Source organism: Hemitrygon akajei, chromosome 18 (assembly GCF_048418815.1).
Source record: "Hemitrygon akajei chromosome 18, sHemAka1.3, whole genome shotgun sequence".
Classification (NCBI taxonomy): domain Eukaryota; kingdom Metazoa; phylum Chordata; class Chondrichthyes; order Myliobatiformes; family Dasyatidae; genus Hemitrygon; species Hemitrygon akajei.
Genome location: NC_133141.1, coordinates 3,726,250 through 3,746,016, shown reverse-complemented (window position 1 = coordinate 3,746,016; position 19,767 = coordinate 3,726,250). Strand labels below are relative to the sequence as shown.

The 19,767-nt window shown below is 41.8% G+C and overlaps 1 protein-coding gene across 1 annotated transcript in view; it reads left to right on the top strand.

The window, feature by feature from the left end:
* LOC140741032 (sodium channel protein type 4 subunit alpha-like) overlaps nucleotides 1-19,767 on the top strand; it is a 217,281-nt gene that overhangs the window by 99,887 nt on the left and 97,627 nt on the right. The window contains exons 6-9 of the mRNA XM_073070669.1: nucleotides 5,422-5,513; nucleotides 7,041-7,304; nucleotides 10,773-10,836; nucleotides 12,474-12,615. Of these exons, the coding sequence (XP_072926770.1) occupies nucleotides 5,422-5,513; nucleotides 7,041-7,304; nucleotides 10,773-10,836; nucleotides 12,474-12,615 (562 nt within the window). The remainder of the gene's footprint in view (nucleotides 1-5,421; nucleotides 5,514-7,040; nucleotides 7,305-10,772; nucleotides 10,837-12,473; nucleotides 12,616-19,767) is intronic.

Sequence of the window (19,767 nt, the reverse complement as noted above, 5' to 3'; positions counted from 1 at the left end):
ACCGGCCTCAACTGTTTCCTGTGGCAGAGAATTCCACAGATTCACCACTCTCTGTGTGAAAAAGTTTTTCCTCATCTCAGTCCTAAAAGGCTTCCCCTTTATCCTTAACCTGTGACCCCTCGTTTTGGACTTCCCCAACATCGGAAACAATCTTCCTGCATCTAGCCTGTCCAATCCCTTTAGAATTTTATAAGTTTCAATAAGATCCCCCCTCAATCTTCTAAATTCCAGTGAGTATAAGCCTAGTCGATCCAGTCTTTCTTCATATGAAAGTCCTGCCATCCCAGGAATCAATCTGGTGAACCTTCTCTGTACTCCCTCTATGGCAAGAATGTCTTTCCTAAGATTAGGGGACCAAAACTGCACACAATATTCTAGGTGTGGTCTCACCAAGGCCTTGTACAACTGCAGTAGAACCTCCCTGTCCTCCTTAGTGAAGACAGAACCAAAGTAGTTATTCAATTGGTCTGCCATGTCTTTGTTCCCTATGATCAATTCACCTGTTTCTGACTGTAAAGGACCTACATTAGTCTTGACCAATCTTTTTCTTTTCACGTATCTATAAAAGCTTTTACAGTCAGTTTTTATGTTCCCTGCCAGCTTTCTCTCATAATCTTTTTCCCCTTTCCTAATTAAGCCCTTTGTCCTCCTCTGCTGGTCTCTGAATTTCTCTTAGTCCTCAGGTATGCTGCTTTTTTTTTGCTAATTTATATGTTTCTTCTTTGGACTTGATACTATCCCTAATTTCCCTTGTCAGCCACGGGTGCACTACCTTCCCTGGTTTATTCTTTTGCCAAACTGGGATGAACAATTGTTGTAGTTCATCCATGCGATCTTTAAATGCTTGCCATTGCATATCCACCGTCAACCCTTTAAGTATCATTTGCCAGTCTATCTTAGCTAATTCACGTCTCATACCTTCAAAGTTACCCTTCTTTAAGTTCAGAACCTTTGTTTCTGAATTAACTATGTCACTCTCCATCTTAATGGAGAATTCCACCATATTATGGTCACTCTTACCCAAGGGGCCTCGCACGACAAGATTGCTAACTAACCCTTCCTCATTGCTCAATACCCAATCTAGAATGGCCTGCTCTCTAGTTGGTTCCTCGACATGTTGGTTCAGAAAACCATCCCGCATACATTCCAAGAAATCCTCTTCCTCAGCACCCTTACCAATTTGGTTCACCCAATCTATATGTAGATTGAAGTCACCCATTATAACTATTGTTCCTTTATTGCACGCATTTCTAATTTCCTGTTTAATGCCATTCCCAACCTCACTACTACTGTTAGGTGGCCTGTACACAACTCCCACCAGCGTTTTCTGCCCCTTAGTGTTATGCAGCTCTACCCATATCGATTCCACATCCTCCAGGCTAATGTCCTTCCTTTCTATTGCGTTAATCTCCTCTCTAACCAGCAATGCTACCCCACCTCCTTTTCTTTCCTGTCTATCCCTCCTGAATATTGAATATCCCTGGATGTTGAGCTCCCATCCTTGGTCACCCTGGAGCCATGTCTCTGTGATCCCAACTATATTATATTCATTAATAGCTATCTGCACATTCAATTCATCCACCTTGTTACGAATGGTCCTCGCATTGACACACAAAGCCTTCCGGCTTGTTTTTACAACACTCTTAGCCCTTATACAATTATGCTGAAAAGTGGCTCTTTTTGCTTTTTGCCCTGGATTTGCCTGCCCGCCACTTTTACTTTTCACCTTACTACTTTTAGCTTCTACCCTCATTTTACACCCCTCTGTCTCTCTACACTTGTTCTCATCCCCCTGCCACATTAGTTTAAAGCCTCCTGAACAGCAGTAGCAAACGCTCCCCCTAGGACATTGGTTCCAGTCCAGCCCAGGTGCAGACCGTCCTGTTTATACCGGTCCCACCTCCCCCAGAACTGGTTCCAATGCCCCAGAAATTTGAATCCCTCCCCCTTGCACCATTTTTCAAGCCACGTATTCATCTGAAATATCCTCCTATTTCTACTCTAACTAGCACGTGGCACTGGTAGTAATCCAGAGATTATTACCTTTGTGGTCCTACTTTTTAGTTTATCTCCTAACTCCCTAAATTCACCTTGTAGGACCTCATCCCGTTTTTTACCTATATCGTTGGTACCTATGTGCACCACGACCACTGGCTGTTCACCCTCCCATTCCAGAATGTCCTGCAGCCGCTCAGAGACATCCTTGACCCTTGCACCAGGGAGGCAACATACCATCCTGGAGTCTCGTTTGTGGCCGCAGAAACACCTATCTATTCCCCTTACTATCAAATCCCCTATCACTATAGCTCTCCCACTCCTTTTCCTTCCCTCCTGTGCCGCAGAGCCACCCATGGTGCGATGAACTCGGCTGCTGCTGCCTTCCCCTGATGAGACATCTCCCCCAACAGTATCCAAAACAGTATATCTGTTTAGGAGGGAGATGACCTCAGGGGACTCCTGCACTACCTGCCTACTGCTACGCTGTCTAGTGGCCACCCCTTCCCTTTCTGCCTGTGTAGCCTTTACCTGCGGTGTGGCCAACTCACTGAACGTGCTATTCACGACTTTCTCAGCATCGCGGATGCTCCAGTATGAATCCAATCGCAGCTCCAGACGCTCAATGCGGTCTGCCAGAAGCTGCAGCTGGACACACTTCCTGCACACGTAGTCGTCAGGGACACTGGAAGTATCCCTGATTTCCCACATGCTGCAGGATGAACAAACCACGGGGCCGATCTCAGCTGCCATGACCTACCCAATACTTGCCTCAACTTTTGAAACTTTCTCCTTTGAAAGGAACTTACCCGGCCTTACCTCACTTGGAGTGAAGCTTGTCCTCAGCCTCTTCTCGTCGAAACCTCTCGAGTCAAAGCCTCAAATCTCCGCTCCTTCACTGGCCCACTCACTCACTGGCCGCTTTCCTGTGATATGTGATATGTATTCCAAGTGATTGGGCTAATCGCATCTATAGAAGTTTGTCAAAGTTTTCGATGTCATGGTGAATCTTTGCAAACTCCAAAGCAAGTAGAGACACTGCTGTTCCTTCATAATTGCACTTACATGCTGGGCCCAGCTCAGATCTTCTGAAATGGTGACGCTGAGCAATTTAAAGTTGCTGACTCCCTCCACCTCTGATCCTTCGGATTTCTCCTCCTGATCTCAATAATCAGCTTCTTGGTCTTGCTGACATTGAGTGAGAGGTTGTTGTCATGGCACCACTCAGCCGGCTTTTCAGTCTCCCTCCTATATGCTGTGGGCGGCGGGGTGGAGATGTGTCTCTGCAAAGGACATGTAAGGCTCTCCTTCCCTCCGCTAGCCTGCAAGTCACTCTCAGTCAAGGTGTAGAACCTGCTTGGCTCCCCCCAGTCAGGGTCACGCGAAGCCATGGGAGCAGGTGCTGGATGGTCGTATTTGCAGCTGGTGCATATCACAAGTACTGGTAATGTGACCACTGATGCCAGGCAGACAATCTCTGAAGAGTATTGATAATGGCTGGAGTCACCCGTCTTGTAAAGACACTGCCCAGAAGAAGGCAATAACAAATCACTTCTGTAGAGAAATTTGCCAAAGACAATCATGGTCATGGAAAGATCACCCATATCACATAATATGGCACATAACAAACAAACCTATATGCTGATTCACCACCACCTTAGATTCGGCCAATGCCAGTGGTGTCATCAGCAAACTTAAATATGGTGTTGGAACTGTGCTTAGCCTCGGTCATAAGTGTAAGGTGAGTAGAGGAGGGGGATAAGCACACAGCCTTGTGGTGTACTTGTACTGAGGGAGATTGTGGAGGAGACGTTGTTGCCAATCGCCAATCTGAACTGAATGTGGTCTGCAAGTGAGGAAATCATAGATCCAATTGCACAAGGAGGTATTGAGGCGGAGGTATTGAAGCATATTGATTAGTTTTGAGGGGATGACGGATGCTCTTTATCAAGCTATAGTCAGTAAAGAGCATCCGATGTATGCATCTTTGCTGTCCAGATGTTCCAGGGTTAAGCGTAGAAACAATGAATGACATCTGCTGTTGACTTGTTGTGCTGGTAGGCAAAATGGAATGGATCCAAATTGCTTACAGGCAGGAGCTGATATGTATTATCACTAACCTCTCAAAGCACTTCATCACAGTGCATGTAAGTGCTACTGAACAATAGTCATTGAAGCACATTCTTCTTAGGCACTGGTATAATTGAAGCCTGCTTGAAGCAGGTAGGTACCACATGCAATCAAAGTGAGACATTAAAGATCTCAATGAGCACTCCAGCCAGTTATCAGCACAGGTCTTGGGTACTCCAGGTATCCCATCTGGGCTGGATGCTTTCTGTGGATTCATCCTCTTGAAGGATGCTCTCACCTTGGTCTCAGAGACTGAAATCACAAGGTCATTGGTTTCTGTGGGAGTTTGTGCCTTCTCTGAATCACCAGTTCAGTCCATCCGGTGTATCAAGAAGCCCTCAGGTTCAAAGTGAGCCATGTCTCCATGAAACACAGAATGCAGCATTTCCTCATTTCCCTTCAATACAGCAATCTTCCCTTTATGTCCTCAGTCTTGTTCTCCAGCAACTGTACATTTGCTAACACAATGCTGGGTAGAGGAACTATCATTGCTTGGCATTTCAGCTTGGCTTGGAGTACTCCCCTCCTCCCAGCGATCTTCATCCACTTAAAAGTGCTGAACCTGTGTGCTTTGGAGTTAAGTCCACTGAGCCCTTCAGAAGATCGTGAAATCACTAGTTCATTAAGACAGTACGTTGCTTTAATGGAAATTACAGGCTGCAGATTGCAGTGAGAGTAGTTCAGAAGACGAATATTTCGAAGCTTAGTACGCAGCCTGCAACACGTCGTTGTGAATCACCGGCACCATCTTAGCATCTTGGAATCTTGTGGAAGGAGATTAAAGAATTCTTCCAAAGTTGTGATGGATATTTGTCCCTCAATCAAGATCACCTAAAAATAGAAAACCTATTTATTTGCCATTTGTAGAATCTTGACTCTGTACTTGCTTTTATCAGATGGACTGTGTTGAGGATGCAGGTGTATAGCTATAAGAACCGTACATCAGTCTTTCCTCATTCACAAACCGTTCCTCTGTTTGATGTCTTAATCAGTGAGTACTCTATCAATTACTCTAAGTAATTGGGTTAAAATAGTGGGAAAATAAACTTCATCAATGATCTAATGCACCTATTCTGCAATTCCATTCCTTTCACACCTTTTAAATATAAGTCTTACTTTATTAAGACATTTTAATTTAACTTTGCATATTAATGAAGTGCTCCTTTGGAGAAATTCTGTCCCTTCCCACAATTCTCTGTCAATGATAATACAGCTATCTATCAATAATATTGTAGTGTCTGAATCAACAGCATTTAATAAAAGTTTGTTGCTCTTTCTGCTGTTTTCATTGATTAGATACGTTACTGAGTTTGTGGATTTGGGTAATGTCTCTGCTTTAAGAACATTTCGTGTTCTGCGGGCATTGAAAACCATTACAGTTATTCCAGGTAGGTGCTGGGAAAATAAATGTGTGTGTTTATTACGCTGCTGGTTAGATTATGTAAATAAATGATTCACTTCAACTAGCATGGCTGCTAAATATATGTTCAACTAGAATATAGATACTCAGACAAAAATGCATCATTTCTAAAGAATGAGGCAATCTTATCAAACTGCAAGGTTCTTAGACTAGCTTGGGGTAGATGCTGAGAGGGTATTTTTGCTCATGAACAGGTCAGAACTAGACAGCACAGTCTCAAAATAGGGGCACCCATTTAACATCCTCTCCTTTTCAGAGAAATGTTAGAAAGTATGAAAATACCCGTGAGAGACTTCAAGAATTTGTAAATACAAATATCAACTGCCAGGTTATGAATAAAGGCAATTACACAGGGTTTATCTGAGCTGGCATGAGAGAGGGATGTTAATCCTGTGGAATGGAATTCTTTTCATTTCAGCTTCCACTGTCAGAATCCCTTTAAAAGTAATGCCTTGACAGGTGCACAGTAAAGTTCCCACTACACTGCCCTAACAATATTCCACGACTCAGAAGAGGATTTTGTGTTAGTAATTCTATATCCACTCCAGCCATCTAATGATCTCTCTTTGTGGGACTGCCACCTAATGCACAATTAGGACTTTTGTTTTAATCTTCTTTTAAATCTACAGGAAGTAGAATAAGTCCAAATGTAGGATCCATGGAATGTTAAGAGCAAGGAGACAGATTCGAATCCCTCTCTCAGAAATGACAGGCAGGCTTCTAAAACAGTGCAAGTCTTTGATTGCATTGATAATAATAACTTTCATTATCAAAATTCATAGTCCACTTTATTGAGCTACAGTGTATAGACTATTTACCACAGTGGGTGTTTCTTTATAAGGCATTGAGTTATACGTAGTTTTTTTAAACAAAATATACTTTATTCAAAAATTAAATTAAATTCAATGACTCTCAATCCTTTACAACTGTTTCCATTACAGTCTTTACATTTTCACACTTTTCGCCACCCACGTGGCACTCTGTTATTCCATATTTACATTCCCTTGTTGAGGGGTATACACCCCACCCCCCACTCCTGCGGGAGAAGAACCCTAGACTGTGGTCCTTCCCCACCGGGCCCTTGCGGTGGCTGCACCAAGTTTGAGTGCGTCCCTCAGCACGTACTCCTGCAGCTGAGAATGCGCCAGTCGGCAGCATTCTCCCACGGACATCTCCGTGTGCTGGTAGACCATCAAGCTTCAGTAGTTTCTGTCAATTAACAATGTCTCAGTAAAAGGAGATATGATGATCATTTAGGATGTAATCAGAAAGCAACTAGCAGAGGAACTCCTTAAAGTTGTGATGACAATGTTAAAACTTTAATTTTTAAAATAACTATCTAATTAAATCCCAATTTGTGCTGAATTTTAAATGGAAAGGCAAATTCATTGCTGCTGTACTTTGTAATTAGTAAGAAATACATTCATGGCATAAAACATACTCCTATCATAGGACAAGGATTCATTATAACAGCATGTTTTTTTCTGTTTGATAGGATTGAAAACTATTGTTGGAGCTCTGATCCAGTCGGTAAAGAAATTATCCGATGTGATGATTCTGACCGTTTTTTGCTTAAGTGTATTTGCACTTATTGGTCTCCAGCTTTTTATGGGAAATTTGAAGCACAAATGTGTGATATGGCCTCCACCAGCAGAACTGTTTTACAATAATACCTTCATCGAAGATGGGTCCGGAATGGACAATTTGGTTGGTAACATCACTGGTGGATTTAACTGGCATGACTACGTTAATAATGAAGGTACAGTCTGTGTAACTTAAATGACTTCTGATTAAGTATTTTCTTCCTAACGCAGTTCCTTGGGGTCAAGGATGACGCTTCCATTCTGATTTTGAAGTGACTGATGAGGCCAATGTGGGTATCATAGATCCTTCAATAGATGGGGCAGTTGGAACAAGACAAAATGGAGGGGTCTGAGATTTTAGAGATGATACACTCTTTCTTCTGGCTATCTGAATCAGAATCAGAATTAATATCATTGGTATATGTCATGAAATCTGTTGTTTTGCGGCAGCAGTACATTGCAATACATAATAATAAAAACCATAAAGTTACAATAAAAAGTATATATAAAAATGGAAATTAAATTAAATAAGTAGTGTAAAATGAGAGGAAAAGTACTGAGGTAGTTGTCATGGGTTCATTGTTCATTCAGAAATCTGATGGCAGAGGGCAAGAAGCTGTTCCTAAAACATTAAGTGTGTCTTCAGGCTCCTGTATCTCCTCCTTGATGGCAGCAATGAGAAGAGAGCATGTCCTGGATGATGGGGGTCCCTAATGGTGGATGCTAACTTTTTGAGGCATTGCATTTTGAAGGTGTCCTCAATGCTGGGGAGGCTTGTGCCCATGATGGAACTGGCTGAGTTTATAACTTTCTGCAGCTTTTTCTGATCCTGTGCAGTGGCTCCTCCATACCAGACGGTGATGCCACCAGTTAGAATGCTCTTCACCGTACATCTGTAGAAATTTGTGAGTGTCTTTGGTGATATACAATTTCCCTCAAACTCCTAATGAGATATAGCTGCTATTGTACCTTCTTTCTAATTGCATCAACATGTTGTGCACAGGAACTTGAGACAGCTCACATTTCCCACTTCTGATTCCTCGATGAGGACTGTTGTGTGTTTCCTTGACTTCCTCTTCATGAAGTCCACAATCAATTCCTTGGTCTTACTGACATTGAATATAAGGTTGTTGCCATGGCACCATTCAACCTGCTGATTTATCTCGCTTCTGTATGCTTCCTCATCACCATCTGAAATTCTGCCAACAATAGTTAAGTCATTGACAAATTTATAAATGGTGTTTGAGCTGTGCCTACCCACACAATCATGGGTGTAGAAAGAGTGGAGCAGTGGGCTAAGCATCCATCCTTGAGGTGCGCCAGTGTTGATTGTCAGTGAGGAGGAGATGTTATTTCTGATCGGCACTAACTGTGATCTTCCAGTGAGGAATCCAGTTGCAGAGGGAGGTACAGAAGCCCAGGTTTTGGAGCTTGTTGATTAGAATTCAGCGTATGATTGTGTTGAACACTGAGCTGTAGTCAATAAACAGCAGCCTGATGTAGATATTGCTATTGTCCAGGTGATCCAAGGCCAAGTAGAGAGCCAGTGAGATTGCATCTTTCGTAGACCTGCTGTAGTGATAGGCAATAGGCAAGTTGCAGTGCACAATTTGACAGAATGGAATTAAGTTTCTCATTGCCATCCTGAGCAGTCATGGGCCAGGGATTCCTAGAGTCTATGTAGATGTTGACTTTTTTAAAAGAAGAGTTTCAGAACATCCTTGATTCCGGGTGGTAATCACAGAGTTTGAAAAAGATTGTCCATATCACAGGTTTGATGCTGGTCTAGTGACCAGTGTGGCCTTCCAGCAGAGCTGAATTTGGGCCTCATGGTGGCCTGGTAGAGGAGACTGATATTGATTTGATTATCCTTCCAGTGAATTTGAAAGATTTTGCAGAGACACTGTTGGTGCTACCTTTCCAGTGCCTAGAGTCAGGTATCACTACTTCCCTGTAGTCTGTGAGCTTTGTATCAGGTTAAAACTCCTAATTTTCAAACACCCTATTCTTCAGTCAACCTAAGTCTGTGCTGGCATAATGGTGGCTCTTGAAATATGGAAAGTGATCCACATTTTTCATTTTTTTTACTGTGAACCTTTATTTTTGGAGAATGGTCTTGTACAGTGGAAGCAGACAATTAGAAGACCTTTCACAAATATTGTGAAGACCAATCTTCTCCTATTGCTTAAGTAATTAAGTTGGCAATGACTTGGAGCGCAACCCCAAAACCTGCAGAAGATCTTCTTATTGCAGCTTACCTACTGAGATTATTTAACCTTTGTTCTGGAGTATGGGCACCAGTGATTGAACAAATACCCTTTAGTGCTGTGAATTGTACTTAAATCCAAAAGGATGCTTGTTGAAAGTGAGGTACAGCATTCTGTTGAAGAAGATTGAAAAGGTGGGCTGACAATATTCTGCATTGTGATTGATATTCATCAGCCACTGTCTGCTCTTCAGTAACCATAAATGCTTCTTGTCCATATTAGTCTGTTAAATGGATAAATATGATGGAGTTTTCCACCACTGTTTCACATTGATACCATCACAAATGCAGAACTTTCCTCTTTCAAAGCTCTGCCCATTTTGTTGAATCCCTGTTATAATATCCACTATAGTGATACTAAACAGGTATTTTATTCTGACTTCTAGTCTTTTTAAGCATTTTTGTGTCAGAATTAGTGTTGCTCTTCTCCCAGCCAGTCAACTAACTGAACCCCTCAAAGTATCTTGATCACAATGCTGTTGAATGGTTGTGGAATCGCCCATTATCTTGAACAGACCAAGTTCTACAGATTTGGATAAGATGCATTGTTTCTTTATTGATAATGCGCTTAACTTCTTACTTCCACATTTTCTATCCTAGCATTCTTCCGCCAACTATTGTAAGCCAATAGTTGTCAGGTATTGCAGAAGCAAAGCTGTAGCCATTGATCCTGCTTTACTTTTGAAAAGAATATAACTTTAATCCAATAGGTGATGAGTAAAAATTATTTCACTCTGATGATGGTAAGAATCTGTATGAGAATACTGTATATGTACGTCCTCATTCCATTTGAACAGTACATGAAGTGTGACTTTAGTTGTGAAGCTCCTTTTTCCAATTGGTGTGGACAAAGATTAGCTTTATTTGTTACATGTACATCGAAAAATGCGTTGTTTGCTTCAATGCCCAACACAATCTGAGGATGTGCTGGGGGCAGCCCACAAGTGTCTCCAAGCATCCAGCGCCAACATAGCATGCCCACAATTTAATAACCCTAACCATGCTGTTCATCTTTGGAACATGGGAGGAAACCAGATGACTCGGAGGAAACCCATGCGGTCACGGATAATGTGGGTTGAATGATCTTGTCTTGCGTCCTAAATTGTCTAAGACTCTCCTATTCAATAACTCAGTGAGATACAAAGGATAATCACATATTTTCTAAATTACTCTTTAACATCCTACTGTAACTGCAGATAAGAAAGACAATTTATTATCGATTCCAATCAAAGTAAGCTGCAGAAAGGAGGAAATACCAATGACAAGTAGAGAAGACTCTAAAGACCTTAATGTCACAAGCGCAAGAGTTTGCATTTGTCTTTGTGCATGGGCAACCTAAGAATGCTAAAAATATTTTTGTTTTTTTTTGAACCCCAAGAAAATCACTACTATCTTGAAGATGCTGCTGATGCTCTGCTGTGTGGGAATGGCTCAGATGCTGGGTAGGTTACCTCCTCTTATTTTCAATTCCTGATATAACAATCACATTGGAAAGCTGCAGAAACCTTTGGGCTGGGTCTATCACTGCATGATTATTTCAATACTGAGCAGCAGGAAAGTGAATCAACAGTTGATGGGCAGGAAATGTGACAGAAACACCTGTTCTTAGTGATAAATCTCTGATTGAGTGCATATGTATACAGAGATTGTTCTTTTAACTTAAGAGGAATTAATATGTTTTATTTTCCTCTGTTGGCTACTTTTAACGCGCTGCTTAACATATTGTCAGCCAGAGCTGAGTGCAGGCCCTCTGGTGTCTGGTTTGGAAGGTTGTGTATTCAGTTCCCACTCCTGAAATCTGAGTCCACAATCCTCTCATTTAGAGTAGAGCGAGTCCTGAATGTCAGCACCACTCCTCGACCTTCTCCTTATAACCTTTGATGTCATGTCCAGTCAAGAACCTATCAAGCTCTGCCTTAACTACACCCAAAAACCAGGCCTCACAGCTTCCTGTGGTAACAAATTCCACAAATTCACCACCTCTAGCTAAATAAATTTCTCCACATCTATGTTTTAAATGGACAGCCCTCTATCCTGAGGCAGTGCCCTCTTGTCCTAAACTCCCCCACCATGGGAAACATCCTTTGCATATCCACTCTGTCTAGGCCTTTCAACATTCAAAAGGTTTCAATGAGATTTCAGCCCCCCCCCCCCCACCATCCTTCTAAATTCTAGTGAGTACAGACCCAAAGCCATCAAACATTCCTCGTATAACCCTTACATTCCTGGAATCATCCATGTGAACCTCCTCTGAACCCTCTCCAATGCCAGCACATCTTTTCTAAGATGAGGAGCCCAGAACTGTTCACAATACTCAAGGTGAGGCCTCACCAGTGCCTTACAAAGCCTCAGCATCACATCCCTGCTCCTGTATTTTAGACCTCTTGAAATGAATGCTAACATTGCATTTGCCTTCCTCACCTCCAACTCAACCTACAAGTTAACCTTTTGGGTGTCCTGCACAAGGATTCCCAAGTGCCTTTGCATCTCAGATTTCTGGATTTTCTCCCCGTTTAGAAAATAGTCTGCATATTTATTCATTTCTTAATCATTTCTCTTCTTGGGTTGATATTCAATACTTCCATTTGATATTAATGAGACAACTTCATCCAAGCTTTCTGTTGTGACAAAGCTTTAAAAAAGACTGATGAATATATTATATTGAATATGAAGTACCATAATCAATCAGAGAATTTCAGTTTCTCATTGAAGGTAGTATGGACTATCAGAGATTTAATATTTTGGTGAGACATTAACCTAAAGCCACTGCTTGTCTATTCAAATGAGTGAAAAAGGCACAGGGGAACTACATAAAAATGTGCAAGAACATTTTCTCAGTGTTGTGACCAACATTCTCCACTGAAGCAGATTACCTGCTTCGTTATTTCATTGTTATTTGCTAGGCCGTGCCAATGGAAAATTGGCTGCTGCTTTTGCCAGCATAAAAGCAGTGATAGTGAAATTCTTTAAGATCTCTCGAGAACATTATTTGTTTGCTGAGAGTGCTGCATGATAGGTATCATGCCATCACTTTCTGGTGTTGAATTTTCCCTAATTAATTATTTGCTGGCTTTTCCAGGAGATGTCCTGATGGTTATATGTGCATTAAGGCTGGGAGAAACCCTAACTATGGCTACACCAGTTATGATACCTTTAGTTGGGCATTTCTGGCACTTTTTCGACTTATGACTCAAGACTACTGGGAAAATCTTTTCCAGTTGGTAAGTGTTAGCAAACATTTTGCGCTGAATCTATTTTGCTTTCTCCCGTCACTCCTCACGCACAATTACTGAGTAGAGTTAGAAAGGACCTCAGTAGTATTTGTAAAACGATTTGGTATGAATGCTCCAAATGAGCTGAGAAAGCTAAGCAGACTGGATATGCAAAATTGTGCAGCACACTGCAAGGATGCTCTGTAGGTGGCCATGAAGAGCTGGAAGCTATTACGCTTAGGGAGAAAAAGCTAAAGCAAAATATAGCCATAAGCTATTTTTGTATATTTATAACATCTCACTGGTATTATTAAAAGTACAGTCTTCTTTCTCTATCTGCTTCTCATGCATTTCTTCAGAATCTAACCTTCCCTTTAAACTCATTTTATTTTTCTTCATTTCTATCTGTAAGTTTCTACTTATTTCTGCCTTCCTACTCACTGCTCTCTATCTCTATTGCATTCATTCGCTTTCTGTCGCACTCTTTACCCACCCTATTCCACCTTCTTCTCCAGTTATATTGATGTGAGAAAAGATATGGTGCTATTATTAATGATGTGCTTTACTTGCTCTGAAGGGTTTTAATTCTAGTGTCTCTAGAGATAAAATTTACTGCCTATGAGTTTCATCTTGATTGCATTGGTCTTTCCAGTGCAATTTCCTTGATATAAGCAAAAAGTTGTGCAACTTAAAGCATGAATTGTATTCAATACAATTGGAGTTTCCGCAATCTTTCAAGCTCTTTTTTAAAAACATTGTGTTGAAACCTGGTCCCGTCTACAAAGCTGGCCACATTTCCAGAGGGAATTGATCATAAAGGGTGTTTCCACTAATTGTGCCCAAATGCAGGCTTTCAAGAGAGCATGGATTGATTGAGATCATTCTTTTGCTGGCAAGATATGTTTTGAATGTTTTTTTTTATGTTTTGAATGATTTTTTTAGCTTATTAAGGGAGTATTTCTAAACTGCCATCTTACAAGAAAACTTTCAAAAGTCAGTTAAAATTTCTTATTCACAGCAGTGAGTTTTTTGCTGTTGCAAAAAAATCTTTAGGATGCTTATTAGTTAGACTTTATTGAGTTACTACTTTCAAAGGTATCAGCAAATATTTTTAAAACCTAATTTTATTGTCTTAACACACTTGCCTTTTGATATTGGTAGATTTTGTGTTCAGCATTATTAAAATAATTTTGAGCTGATAGTCAGAATAAAAACATATAGTTTTCAAAATGGATGCAAATTTTTGTAAAGTGCAATGTAGTTATCAACCGTGCTCAAAGTGAACATTTAATTGAATTCATTTACGTTAACCTGTTTTGTTTTATTGAAATCACACCTTATATGAAAATAAATGCATTTTGTCTTGTTCAGTCCTGCCCTGAGCTTCAACTAACATCAGTAATGAAGGAATACAAAATGCTGGAGGGAATTCAGCAGGCCAGGCAACATCTATGGAAAAGAGTACAGTCAACATTTCAGGCAGAAGGCCTTCTGCAGGATTCGGCCTGAACTGTAGACTGTACTTTTTTCCATAGATGCTGCCTGGCCTGCTGAGTTCCTCCCGCATTTTGTGTGTGTTGCTCAGATTTCCAGCATCTGCAGATTTTCTCTTGTCAGTAATGAAGGTGGTAGTCAGGCTTTCACTTGGATGTTTCAAAGTGGCCAAGAAACATATAGATGAGAGTGCAGCAAAATCACCATTCACATCTTACAAAAAGTACTCTTTGCCAATTTAATCAGAGACACCTACTTACTATATTGCCAAATTTTAACTTTTAAGCAGCCAATAACAAATTCCTTAAATCTGTACTTGACTGTATATACACAGTACTATGCAAAAGTCTTAGGCAAATATAAATAGCGATGGTGCCTAAGATGTTTGCACAGTACTGCATTGGTCAACATGGAGTGGAGAGCAAGTCTGCAAATCTGGCAAGAGCAAAGGATGTTGGAAATGGCGAGGGTGGATCACTGCAGGAGGAGTTTGGGACATATGGCAGACAAGGTGTGCCAGAGGTGGGGGGGGGGGGGGGGGGATGGTAGTGCAGGTTCAGACACACCGAGCCCTGAGACACCAGGTCTCACAATCACTCCTTCCCTGTTCTCCATCTCCCTCTGGTGCTCCCCTCCCCCTTTCTTTCTCCCTAGGCCTCTCGTCCATTGATCCTTTCCCTTCTCCAGCTGTGTATCCCTTTTGCCAATCAACTTTCCAGCTCCTCCCCCTCCTGTCTTCTCCTATCATTTTGGATTTTCCCCTCCCCCTCCCACTTTCAAATCTCTTACTATCTTTTCGTTCAGTTAGTCCTGAAAACGTCGACTGTACTTCTTCCTATAGATACTGCTGGCCTGCTGCGTTCCACCAGCATTTTGTGTGTATTGCTTGAATTTCCAGCTTCTGCAGATTTCCTCGTGTTTGTGTGATTATGTCATTGTTAGTCACCAGCTGTGGAAATTTCTAGAGATTGAATCCAGCTGTACCCAATTTACTGGCTAATTTACTGACGAAGGGTCTCGGCCCGAAACATCAACTGTACTTCTTCCTATAGATGCTGCCTAGCCTGCTGCATTCCACCAGCATTTTGTGCATGTTGCATGACATAATCACACTCCACTTCAAGAGCCTCAGTAAAGATTGCCTCTATTAGAGTGTTCCGAGGTTAAGTGATTTTGATAGATATCGGTATCTGAAAAGCATAACTCCTATATTTGTTAGCATTCAGTGCCTGGGTCTATTTTTATGATGTTTGGAATAAGTTCAGTCTTATTTTTGAAAATTATATTGCAAATCCTCACAAATTCTGGGAAATGACCATAACCAATTGGATACAATTAGGTAATTGTCTTTGAGTCAGGAGGGCATTGGATCATAAATCCAGTTAGCCTGGTTTATAGACCAGTGGTTGGGAAGATGTCGGAGTCAATTGTTAAGGATGAGGTGGTGGAGTACTTGGTGACACAGGATAAGATAGTACAAAGTCAGCATGGTTTCCTTAAGGCAAAATCCTGCCTGACGAACCTGTTGGAATTCTTTGAAGAGATTACAAGTAGGATAGATAAAAGGGATGCAGTGGATGTTGTATATTGGGACTTACAGAAGGCTGCTTACCAAGTTAAGTGCCCATGGTACTACAGGAAAGTTACTAACATTAGAGCATTCACGAGGAAATCTGCAGATGCTGGAAATTCAAACAACACACACACAAAATGCTGGTGGAACACAGCAGGCCAGGCAGCATCTATAAGGAGAAGCACTGTCGACATTTCGGGCCGAAGGAGATGTGTTCCTTTTTTAAACAAAGGGGCTTCCCTTCTTCCACCATCAACTCTGTTCTCAAATGCATCTCTCCCATTTCCTGCACATCTGCCCTCACCCCATCTGCCCGCCACCCCACTTGGGATAGGGTTCCCCTTGTTCTCACCTACCACCCCACCAGCCTCCAGGTCCAACGTATAATTCTCCGTAACTTCCGCCACGTCCAACGGGATCCCACTACCAAGCACATCTTTCCCTCCCCCTCTCTTTCTGCTTTCCACAGGGATCGCTCCCTACGCAACTCCCTTGTCCACTCGTCCCCCCCATCCCTTCCCACCGATCTCCCTCCTGGCACTTATCCTTGTAAGCGGAACAAGTGCTACACCTGCCCTTACACTTCCTCCCTCACCACCATTCAGGGCCCCAGACAGTCCTTCCAGGTGAGGCGACACTTCACCTGTGAGTCGGCTGGTGTGGTATACTGCGTCCGGTGCTCCTGATGTGGCCTTTTATATATTGGTGAGACCCGACAGAGACTGGGAGACCGTTTCGCTGAACATCTACGCTCGGTCCGCCGGAGAAAACAGGATCTCCCAGTGGCCACACATTTTAATTCCATGTCCTATTCCCATTCTGATATGTCTATCCATGGCCTCCTCTACTGTCAAAATGAATCCAAACTCAGGTTGGAGGAACAACACCTTATATACCAGCTGGGTAGCCTCCAACCTGATGGCATGAACATTGACTTCTCTAACTTCTGTTAATGCCCCTCCTCCCCTTCTTACCCTATCCCTGACATATTTAGTTGTTTGTTTTTTTCTCTGTCTGCCCATCACTCTTTGCCTGCTCTGTATCTCCCTCTGGTGCTCCCCTCCCCCTTTCTTTCTCCCGAGGCCTCCCATCCCATGATCCTTTCCCTTCTCCAGCTCTGTATCACTTTCGCCAATCACCTTTCCAGCTCTTGGCTTCATCCCACCCCCTCTGGTCTTCTCCTATCATTTTGCATTTCCCCCTCCCCCCACTACTTTCAGAACATTAGAGCATTGGCTGATTGGTAGGAGGCAGTGAGGGGGAATAAAAGGATCCTTTTCTGGTTGGCTGCTAGTGACTAGTAGTGTTCTGCAGGGGTTGCTGATGCAACCACTTCTTTTTTTTGCTGTATGTAAATAATATAAATAATGGAATAGATGGCTTTGTTGCCAAGTTTGCAGATGATATGAAGATTGGTGGATGGATAGGTAGTGTTAAGGAAACAGGTAGGATGCAGAAGGACTTAGACAGATGAGGAGAATGGGCAAGAAAGTGGCAAATGAAATACAATGTTGGAAAATGCATGGTGATGCACTTTGGTAGTAGAAATAAATGTGCGGACTATTTTCTAAACAGGGAGAAAATCCAGGAATCTGAGATGCAAAGGGACTTGGGATTCCTTGTGCAGAACACCCTAAAGCTTAAATTGTAGGTTGAGTTGGAGGTGAGGAAGGCAAATGCAATGTTAGCATTCATTTCAAGAAGTCTAGAATACAAGAGCAGGGATGTGATGCTGGGGTACTGGTGAGGCCTCACCTTGAGTATTGTGAACAGTTTTGGGCCCCTCATCTTAGAAAAGATGTGCTGGCATTGGAGAGGGTCCAGAGGAGGTTTACAAGGATGATTCCAGGAATGAAAGGGTTATCATATGAGGAACGTTTGATGGCTCTGGGTCTGTACTCACTGGAATTCAGAAGGATGAAGGGAGATCTCATTGAAACTTTCAAATGTTGAAAGGCCTAGAAAGAGTAAATGTGGAAAGGATGCTTCCCGTGGTGGGGGAGTCTAGGAAAAGAGGGCACAGCCTCAGGATAGAAGGGTGCCCTTTCAAAACAGAGATGTGGGCAAATTTCTTCAGCCAAAGGGTGGTGAATTTGTTGCCACACGTATTTGTGGAGGCCAGGCTGTTGGGTGTATTTAAGGCAGAGATTGATAGGTTCTTGATTGGACATGGCATCAAAGGTTACAGGGAGAAGGCTAGAAACTGTAATTGAGGAGGAGATTGATAAAAAGGATCAGCCATGATGGAATGACAGAGCAGACTCGATGGGCTAAATGGCTTTATTCTTTTCCTATGTCTTATGGGTTTATGGCCTTATAAATATAGGGCAATATTTAGCATGACTTTGTTAGAGACACCATACTGGGAGAATATATCAAACATGCAAAAGATGCACTGCATTATTTTACTCATTTACAGTAAATGGACTTGTTAGGTAGAACAAAATTCTTTGCTTCCCTTGAGGAGGAGGATGTGAGTTTTCCTGATCTGTTACTGCCCTTACGGTGAAAGTACTTCCGCAATATAATTGGGAAGAGAGTTCAAGGTCATCTGATAGAAAATTTGGATGAGGAATTACTCGCAGGACAATTTACAATGACCAATTGACCTACTATCTGATAGGCCTTTGGACTGTGGGAGAAAACTGGAGCACCTGGAGGAAACCTACGTAGTCATGGGAAGAACATACCCACTCCTTACAGACAGTGGCAGGAATTGAACTTTGAACTCTGATGCTCTCAGCTGTAATAGTGTTGTGCTAACTGATATGGTACTGTGGCACCCCAAGTAAATTGAGCAATTTCTGTTTTCATTACATTTTTGCAAGGGTTACATACCAGTCATTAGCCACTTTGTTAATAGATAGCCCTTGTCATCCACAAGTAAGTTTTTCCATGCTGTGGGGGATTAACTGCATCTGGTAGAGTACACTGCTGTGCAGTGAATAATTGTCAATATTACTGTGCATTAACCAGCAAGAATTTTTGTCCACACCAGCTGGATACTGAGGGAAAAGATTTACTTTCAGACTGGTGCATGGCTACAATGGCAAGTGGTGTTGGGAGAGCAATGTATGTATCAATGTTGTCCACATTAAGGAGCTGCTGGCAAGCCATGTGCTCTCTCCACCTGCTCATCTCTGGCAGGAAAAAAGCTGAGTTATGATAAAAAAGTTATATCTATTCACTAACTTCCATCTGGAATGTACAAGATCATGTTTTATGAAAGTGACCCCAACAAACTTCATGAGAACAACATGACTGCACAACAGAGTTATAGAGGGATGCAGCACAGAATCAGGCTCTTTAGACCATTGAGTCAGTGCTAAGCACCAATCAATCAACAATTTATACTGCTCCAAAGTTAATCACTTTTTGTTTCATCCTCTGCACATTCTCATTGCATTCCCCCAGCTTCTATCACCCGCCTACACACTAACAATAATCTACATAACTTTGGGTTGTGAGGGAAATGGAGAACCCAGAGGAAACCCACACAGTTTCAGGCCGAATTTGCAGGGTTGAACCTGAGTGTCTGACATTGTGGAGTGGTGGAGTGGCAACTATCCAACCATTCCAAAATTAGAGAATGAGTTTTTCAGTACACAATTTGCACATGACTTTACTGAGACATCAGTTCTACCTTTCTGAGTTGTTTTATTAATTTATTATCTTGAATCACCATTTATCCCAAGAAAAGTCAATACAACTTAGATTGAATAAAAATACAAATTGAAAATGAAAGTGATTGGACTTTTGATTTACAATAAATTGAAACCATCACAAAAAGTTACCACAGTATAGGAACAAGGACTGTTAGGATGGCTAACAGCTTCTTCCCCCAGGCTGTGAGACTTCTGAACACTCTGGTAGCACTCAGGTCACATTATTGATGACAATACCAATAGCAGTAATATTGTTGTATATTTAACTATATGTCATATATGCACTTTATGTCAACTTGTACATCTACATATTACTTTTTTATCTGTTAATATTATTTGATGTGCTGTATGTGACGTGTGCTGTTTTTGCAACTTGGTCCCAGAGGAACATTGTTTTGTTTAGATGTGTACGGTTGAATGACAATAAAC